The sequence below is a fragment of the Podarcis filfolensis genome, assembly GCF_964270895.1.
Source record: "Podarcis filfolensis genome assembly, chromosome: 4".
Taxonomy (NCBI): domain Eukaryota; kingdom Metazoa; phylum Chordata; class Lepidosauria; order Squamata; family Lacertidae; genus Podarcis; species Podarcis filfolensis.
This window is the reverse complement of record NC_139607.1, coordinates 55,209,758-55,219,151: the sequence shown is the minus strand read 5'-3', so window position 1 is coordinate 55,219,151 and position 9,394 is coordinate 55,209,758. Positions and strand designations below refer to the sequence as shown.

At 41.8% G+C, this 9,394-nt stretch overlaps 1 protein-coding gene across 4 annotated transcripts in view; it reads right to left on the bottom strand.

The window, feature by feature from the left end:
- Window positions 1-2,698: 2,698 nt before the first annotated feature.
- Window positions 2,699-9,394, bottom strand: part of APP (amyloid beta precursor protein) — a 145,283-nt gene continuing 138,587 nt past the window's right edge. For all 4 annotated transcript variants that reach the window (XM_083611291.1, XM_083611292.1, XM_083611293.1 and 1 more), the window contains 2 exons: window positions 7,219-7,365; window positions 2,699-3,976 (listed from right to left, as the gene is read on the bottom strand). In XM_083611291.1, the coding sequence (XP_083467417.1) occupies window positions 3,875-3,976; window positions 7,219-7,365 (249 nt within the window). In that variant the 3' untranslated portion in view covers window positions 2,699-3,874. The remainder of the gene's footprint in view (window positions 3,977-7,218; window positions 7,366-9,394) is intronic.

The following is a 9,394-nucleotide window of genomic DNA, read 5'->3' as shown; positions in this document are numbered from 1 at the left end:
TTGATTGCGAAACAAATGTCAAGCTGTACAATGGTGCTTTCCTTTCATCATCTGGGTAGACTTCCATAAAGCCCCAAAATTTGCTCTGAGAATTCCCCCAGACCTAAGAAGCCAATTTTGGGGTCACACAAATGGCTACAGGGAGGAAGAAAAAATCCATTGTGCAGGTTGAAATTGTATGAACTGCCACTGGATGTCGCCCAGTGTAACTTCAGCATAATTTCAGTGTTTGCAATAATAGTAATGGGTAATTCTTGCAAAATAATGGCACTAAGGAAATCAGTAAAGTTCCTAAGACGACAATGCTTCAATTTGTGTATACAACAAATATATCTTAAGTTGGATTTCTTCACCTTTTTACTATCTGAATTAGCATCATTATTTTTCAGTCTATGTATATTGTCACAAATGCTCTAATCTGCTTCTGCTGTTGCTCTGAACCCCAGCAGAGCCCATCTTAGCTATTATGGAAGCATACCTGTAAAACAGCAGAATAACCTCTATTTTTGCTGGATTATTTCACTGCATGTATCAGTGGTACATTTTCAGTCCTACAGCATCCCAAACTCACAGGAGTTGTATTTAAAAGCAGCAGGATAAAATAATAGGCTGTGGGGGCAGCTCTGCACAGCAGCTTATAGATTTGAGCTATTTTTGTTAAACATCTTGTGCCTTCCTTTTGGCCTCGGTGAAACCAGGCAGCTGCCTCAGCAACAGCCAAAGGATGCAGTCCATTAGTAACTGGCTGAGTTGTAGTTCAGAGGCGCAACCCAGAAACCTAAAGATGAAAACTGGCAAGTTGCATTCATTTCTGCTTTGTCCTTGAGTGAAAGACAAGTGGATTGCAAATAAAAATCCTTCAGAAATCCAGAATTTGGTCCCACTCTCCCAATGAAATCTGTACTTAGATCTCATGTGCTGACAAGGGATGAAAGGTTAATCCCCACATAGTCCTTTCTGCTTCCAGCTCAACATGTGCTCAAGTTTTAACTTATGCCACTCTGCCTATCAAAATGCACAGAAGTGGTATCAACATGACTGGGAGGGAGGGGGGGGAGGCGTGATTTCAAAGACTGTTCACCAGGCAGGCCTCTTCCCAGACCAGGTCTCTTCCAAGGTGTTCCAGTATGAGTTTATATATCCAGCAAACCCTGTATCTGCAATGTATGTCTGCGCTACTGGTGCCTTAAACTAGAGCATTAATGACTGGTTGGCTTCTAAATTGTCCAACATTTCTTTAATTGCTGGAGCCTCAGTTGACAGCTTTCCTCTAGATTCAAGAGCTACTTGACAGTGAAGGTACCTTTCAGGACCACTTGCCAAAGTCCTTTGGTGAGCCATAACAACTTGTGTCTGGGATTCCTCAAGTACTGCCTAATCCCTTACATGCCAGCCTGGCCACTTAGGTCTTCTAGGGAGTTGCTGTTTGTGGTCCTCCATGTTTCAGAATACATCCTTACCAAAATACTAAGTAATGTATAAAAGGACATTTTTTTAAAAACCCATCACCCAAATGTGGGTGTTTTCTTGCCACCGCTAATGCCAAAGATACCACTTGGACACTATATTTGTAGTGTTCAGATTCACAAGGTAGCATCATTGAACAAACACCATGCCCCTTATAGGTTGCATGCATATGTCTAAAAGCACTTACTGACTATTCTAAATTTTTGGTTTGATTTGCTGAAATAAAAATTACCATATATAGTAGCTACAATATGCATGCTGAAAAACCAGGCTGACTGAGAGTCAAAGTGCCCTGAACACTTAAGTGGATCAAGGGTCCCATCTAATGAACAGTCGTCGTCTTCTTCTTCTTCTTCTTCTTCTTCTTCTTCTTCTTCTTCTTCTTCTTCTAACAACAAACAACAACAAATTTATATCCCACTCATCTGACTGTATTGCCTCAGCCACTCTGGGTGGCTTCCAACAAATTAAAACACAGTAAGGCATCAAACATTAAAAACTTCCTCTATACTGTGGTCTGGTTGTGGGGAAGCAGGCTTCCGAAGACCTTGCTGAAAGTCATACCTAAAGCCATTTGGCTTGCTTAGATTCAGAAATCGCTTGCCAGGCCTTTTCATCTCCCTGCACCCTTAGGAAGTTTAAACAAATGAAAACAGAATTTCAGAAGGCCAGGTTCTATACCAGATTGCATATTTTGTCACAAAAAATGAAATAACATGACACTGTGAAATGGCAACTCACCACTTTAAGCTCAACGTCTGTGCAGCTGGATCTTTCCTAGGTCAGTTTGGATGTCATCACTGTCATAGAAACTGGGGGTTGGAACTGTCTAAGGTGGAAGAGGGAGGGCATTTTATAGAAGGTAGCCCCATCAGAATTGCTCCTACCTTGTTAAAACGTTGACTGGGGTGCACGTTGACCTGCCATTTGATGAGCCAACATGTTCTTTCCTGAAGTGTTCCTTGTGCTAAAAAGCAACCAGCGTTTGAGATTCTGGTAATGACCTGACAGTGAGCAGTAGGACAAGCCATTGCATTTCCAATTTCAATAGGAAACCAATAGCGCTGCACAAGTTCTAACAGAAGAGTGCCATTCAGCGAACAGTTTCCTGCTTTCTACGCTTGTTGGAGAAGCCGGAGTACTGAATTCTGTAATGAATGTACAACCTATACAAACCATCAAGCAGAAAATTCAAGGTAACTGCTACAGACTCACACCACTACAATGGAGCTCCTCCAGGAATGTATTTATTTACATTAAAACACTATTATACAAACTGAAAAAAAGGACATTTTAGAGGGAAGGCATGCCCAAGCAAACAGCCCTCTCACCCACCGCTGTTTTGTTCCACTATATTCAAAATGGGAAATCTATGAATCAGGTCAACTTGGAAAGGAAGAAAAAGAACAAAAACCAACCACCACCCAACCCCCTACGTCTGAACATTTGATGGTCACTGTTAAAGTCACCCCCAAAATACTTAGTTCTTCATTCAAATAAAACTCTTGCCCATTGGTTTTATTTGTAATTTATTTATGTAACACAGTGTAGAAAGCTATCAATTCATAAGCAATGATTCTGTACAATCATCCTGCAGAAACGCTTGTAGGATCCCTGTTAATTTTTCAACCAGCAGGCACTTCCCCCCGCCCCCCTATAAAAGTGCTCACAATTAACAAGGATTCCTTTTATTTTTTTAAAATATGAAAAGATACATGGGAAAGGAAAGTTCATCCCCTTAATGCCTAAGGTGTGCACATAAAACAGGCACAAAGAAACAAACGTGTATTCCCATGATTTCTACATCACTAATACAGCAGAAGCAACAATCTGTACAATAAAATGCAACTGCAGAGGAAAATAATTTCAACTCATCTGGAATACTTTTCTAAAAAAAGAAAGAAGAAAAATTCATCTTGACCTTAAAATGCATAGTGATCAGAAAAAGGAAAACTCAGCAAAGAGAAGCAGCTCAACCCCACGTACACAGAAAGCATCCCCCATCGATTCTTAAAGCATATTTCAATTAGGACTTAATTTCCCCCCTTCACAAATCACAAGAATAATATACAACTGGCTAAAGGAGCTATATGATAAATAATTGGGAAAGAAGCTATTCATGCACTAGTTAAGTACAGCTAAACTTTACAGTACACAAAAAACATTCATTAATAATGTAGTGTAAAGACTGAAATGTAAAGAGAGAGAAGAATACATTACTGATTTTATAATTCAAGTTCAGGCATCTACTTGTGTTACAGCACAGCTGTCAAAAGGCGATAATGAGTAAATAATAAAACAAAGTGTTTGTTCGTTCTTGCTTGTTTCCACATTATTCTCTAACTGAACACCAATGGGCAGTGAAGCAATCATTTTGCTGTCCAACTCATGAGGCTGCTGTGGTGTTCTAGTTCTGCATCTGTTCAAAGAACTTGTAGGTTGGATTCTCGTAGCCATTTTGTTGCATCTTGGACAGGTGACGTTCCTCTGGTGTCACTGCGGCGTCCACCTAAGGTAGGTAGAAGGAAGACCAGAGTCATGGTCCCACACGGGCAGCACACAACTCTCACGTTGACAGTGTAAATGGAAGAAATAGGGTTGTCCCCCCCCACACCTCCTGGTCAACTCTTTGAAGCTCCGTGGCTGTAGCTCAGTGGTAAAGCATCTGCTTTGCAAGCAGAACGTCCTGGGTTCAATCCCCAGCATCTCTAGGTAGGGCTGGGAAAGAACACTGCCTGAAACCCTGCCTGTTATCGTAGAAAAGAGATGGAGTAGTTGTCTGACTCAGTATCAAAAATCTTTCTGTTTCGAAGCCAGCAGACCAGGGTCTCTGCTGAGGATCAGTGTCCTGACAGTTTGCAAGAGCAACCTCTTTCACAAGTCATGCTGAAAGACTCTAGATGTGTGTGTTTGGTGGGGAGATGCAGTAGGTGTGTACATTGACTGTACATACTATGGTCCCCAGTCACAGAATCTCACAGATTAGCAATAGACACCAATGCCGATGTGTATTCTGGGAGCTACACACTCAGTGCCATTGTGAAAAGGCAATGTGAGGGAGAACAGGATACTGGACTTCATGGGCTTCTGCCATGATCCAGCAGGGGCTATTCTTGAGGTTAAGTCAGGCATAGGCAAACTCACCCCTCCAGATGTTTTGGGACTACAACTCCCATCATCCCTAGCTGACGACCAGTGGTCAGGGATGATGGGAGCTGTAGTCTTAAAACATCTGGAGGGCGAGTTGCCTATGCCTGGGTTAAGTTTCGAGGAGTCCTTTGTGTGTGAAGCACACCAAGAGTGTATTCATGCTGCTGACAGGCTTGATGCTGCTGTCCCCTTGCATGTTCACAGATGCAGGAGAAGAGTGGGTTCAAACCCTCTGTTCTAAACGTATCTTTTTATTTATAAAAGGATTTATATACTGCATGTTACAGCTGAACTGAGGTACCTTATCAACTATGTTAGTTTGGTTCACAGAATCACAGATTGTAGAGTTGGAAGAGACCACAAGGGTCTTCTAGTCCAACATCCTGCAGTGCAGGAATCTTTTGCCCAATGTGGGACTTGAACCCACAAACCAGAGATTAAGAGTCTCGTTCATTTGAACTGGATTCATTAAACTTGTTTTAAAAGGATGGTATTCATATTAAGTGAGATGCGGGTGGCGCTGTGGGTTAAACCACAGAGCCTAGGACTTGCCGATCAGAAGGTTGGCAGTTCGAATCCCCGCGACGGGGTGAGCTCCCGTTGCTCGGTCCCTGCTCCTGCCAACCTAGCAGTTCGAAAGCACGTCAAAGTGCAAGTAGATAAATAGGCACCGCTCCGGCGGGAAGGTAGACGGTGTTTCTGTGCGCTGCTCTGGTTCGCCAGAAGCAGCTTAGTCATGCTGGCCACATGACCCGGAAGCTGTACGCCGGCTCCCTCAGCCAGTAAAGCGAGATGAGCGCCGCAACCCCAGAGTTGGTCACGACTGGACCTAATGGTCAGGGGTCCCTTTACCTTTATTCATATTAAGTAATAAAACAGCAAAATCACAACAATATAAAATAAAATGTGTCAAATGGCCCAAAAGGCACCACCAATTAATTCCTAACATTTAACTTAAGAAAAGTCTAATTTCTATAGTCACTTGCATACATTCCCACTGGAAGAGGCATTCTTGGTGTCCATAGAAAAAATGCAGCAGTTATGGTGAAGCACTGCAGAGAATATACTGCTCAAGGGTTAATTTTTATTGCTCACAAAAAATGACACTGCGATCATGTGAAATTCTGAAATTCTATCGTCTCAGCAGTCTTCAGATCAGGTGTGGGGAACCTTTGGCCCTCCAGATGCTGTTGAACAACAACTCCCATCATCCCTGGCCGTTGGCCAGCTCCCGGCTGATAAGAATGAGAGTCCAGCAACATATGGAGGGCTAAAGGTTCCCCACAGCTGCTTCAAATGTTCATTAATTCAACAAAAAATAATAAAAAATCCTGCTCTGGGAAAATAATTTCTGCATACTTAGCACAACTGATACTAACTGCTGAAATAGAGCAGGTATCTGTATGTCTGCTATGTATTCTACGTATGCCTTTATCAGCTTTATTTTAAAATTTTGAAATAAAAGATCCCTGGACGGTTAAGTCCAGTCAAAGGTGACTATGGGGTTGTGGCGCTCAATTCGCTTCAGGCTGAGGGAGCCGGCGTTTGTCCACAGACAGCTTTCCGGGTCATGTGGCCAGCATGACTCAACCGCTTCTGGCACAACCAGAAATTGTATTCCACCTAAGATGAAAGGCTCCATGTCCCCACTGACCCCCTGATCTCTGCCCATTTCTACACTAGGAAAACGAGAACAATTCTTACATTTTGAAGAAGGTCCAAAACCTGTCACTGATAGAACGTGGGGTTTCCCCCCCCTTTTAAGCTTTTTCAAGAAGCAGAGGAATGCTCAGCCTAGCTATATTAGCCATTCCAATCCATCAAGTTTTGGGTGTCCTTAGAGAATGTCACGGCTTCCCAGCGCTACGCTCAAATCCCCTACATAAGAATGTGCTCAGCAGCAGCTTGAACAAATCTATATTGACAATCTTCAGCTCTTGTTCTGCCTTACCTATCAGTTCATAATGAAATAATCCATAACACTACAGACTTGGTATGGATCAGTCACATTCTGCTTTCAACCCATTAGCTGTAGCTGGGGTTTGAGACTGTCTACAGGCCAATTGCTTGAATTGTTCCCATTTAAACATCCCTTAATGTTTTTTCCCCTGCAGATGCAAAAGTTAGCATGTCACTCAACTGAGTTCTCCAGCATATCCTGGGAACAGGGACCATGTAAACCACACCACAAAACTACAGTTATGGCTTCATGTTTGTATCTAATGCTGTGAGAGCAAAGCTCCAGTCATGTTACAGGACTGTCCCTTCCTATCCTACCCACTGCAGTGCCCCCCCAAACTGCTTCAGAGAGTCCCCCAAGTTTTTGGGAGCAGATTTTCATGGTACATTGATGACCACAGGGAAAAGGAGAGAAAGGGGGAGTCTGTTCTGGCACTGCAGCAGCACTTGATATAATTTTATAATTACAATTTGAAATCAGACTCACAGTATTATTTCCCCTGCGCCCCACCCCCTCCATAAGCCTGGAAAACAGAATCCAGTCAGAAAATGGAGCAATCCAGTTGACTTCATAGAAGGGAATAAGCTGTGTTTGGCTGCTATTGTCCATTCACAGAATAATTATTAGTAACTTCCACTTACCTCCACTACACCATGATGGATAGAGGTATATTGTTTCTTCTTAAGCATCACCAAAGTGATGACAATTACTGTAGCAATGACAACACCTCCCACCATTAGTCCAATGATGGCGCCTTTGTTCGAACCTACATCTTCAGCAAAAAATACCTAAAATAAAATTTAAAAATGGCAAGTTAGTTACTGAGTTAGGCAACTTGTTACTTGTGCATTTTACACCTTGCCAGACAAAAGAAAAATTCTCTCGACAATCCAATGGTTTCTGAGCAGCGCTCAAGAAAATACCTAAACTTTGTTTCCATTTAAGAGGTAAATTAGTATTACGGTTTCTCTTCATGTAACATGGGAGAATAGAATCTGAAATTGCTAGCATCCCATCTGCAACACATAGAAATACACATGTGAAGTTGGGATAACCTGGAGCCACAGAGCTGGTGTTAGGATGTGGACGGGGAAGTGGGAAAAGAAATTTGTTCAGCTTGCATTTTAATATGAACCTACCTAGTTTGCACCTCATGGAACAATACGTAAACCAAACCAAACCCATCTATCCTTCAAAATGCACATTTCTCCTCATTTTGTAATGCAGTTCTCCAGCCATGCATATATTAGAGCAAACGTAAAGAAAAACAAGTGTGTCTGTGAAAACAATATTCGACACATTACATTAGGAGAAACTGCTTGCAAAAATGTGTCTATTAGGAGAAGGGCACGCAAACATGCATACCAGTTCTCACCCAGGCTTTGCAAATTGATGTGGAAGCAGGGAGAACTGAACTTAAGATATAGAAACTGAAATGGTTGGCTCCGTCCATTCCTAGCTGCATTGTAGGAGGAACCCAGGTCTGAAGAAGGGAGCTCCCCAGGCCTTCTTCCCACACAGGCTCACAATGAGGAACTCAATCTGTTCACTTTCAAAAGTCACCAAAAGAGACTGAACAAGAATCCAAAAACTTTCTCCTATGTCAGCCTCTTTTCTGGCACTACAGACGTCAACAAGGGCTATTCTCAACTGCCAGATATATCTGAGCAGTAGAGTCTTCATTACAGACCATCGGGATCCTGTCCAAAGGTGATGGACCATTAAGGAAATTGGCGAGGAAATTTCTACTTCCCAATCTGACAAAACCCTCAACTGTGTGACCATCAATTGTCAATTAGGATAGGGGCCACTCTTGTGGAGCCACGGGCACCTATGACAGTAGAGAAAATTGGTTCCAAAGATAAGCCTATAATGTGCTGAGAGTATGCTGAGCTCAGGTACTGAACTGCAAGGTTAACCAGCTTGCCAAAGAACAACACAGTCCTATCAATAATCATAAGAGATTTAGACCCAGAACAAACTTGGTTGGTCTCTAAGGTGCTACTGGACAATTTTTTATTTTTATTTTATTTATTTCATAAGAGATTTAGGTTTCAGTGCTATTCTTCTACTTACTCCCTACCCTGCACTATGATTAAAACAAAAACAAAACTGGTGTAGAATAGAAACAAAAACACACAGATTAATTTATTTATATTGAGGGTTGTTACTGAACAATATTGTGCCTTCAAGAAAAGTGTTTGTTTTTAAAACTGCACAATGCAATTCTGTTTGAATTGCACACGCACCCCAGCACAGTAGGGGGAGGAAACAGGTTTAAATTCTCTTTTTAGTGTTGTTCCCCATTGCATACTAGCTCCCATATAATTAAAAGAGAATAAAATAGAAGTAAATGAACTGAAATACACTTTCCCTCCTCTCCCCACGCCTTTTCAAAACAAGTCCTCCCTTAAATGACTCATAAACATGCTAACTCTTGTGAGCCTTGCAGGCTAGCATTTTACACAGGAGAGCTAATGCATTTTGGATTTTTTTCCCTAGCACTGGGAATTTTTGATCCCCAGAATATAAGAGCTGATTATTATTATTATTTTTGCACGGAACAATTATCTATCCCTAATGCAAATTGGATTCCCACGCTAATTTTAATTTTCAGCACCATTTAGCTTCAAGAATACGTTCCAAAAAGAAAACCTTTCAAGTTTCAGTATCTGAAGTCAAATACTCCAGTACACTTTATTCCTTAAGAAAACAAGGCCGTTTCAGACACAGAGAATGACCAGGATACATTCTGGGTTGATTCACATTTGGCTTTAGTTCAAGTTCCAGGTACACATGAAATGTTTCAAATTGCTT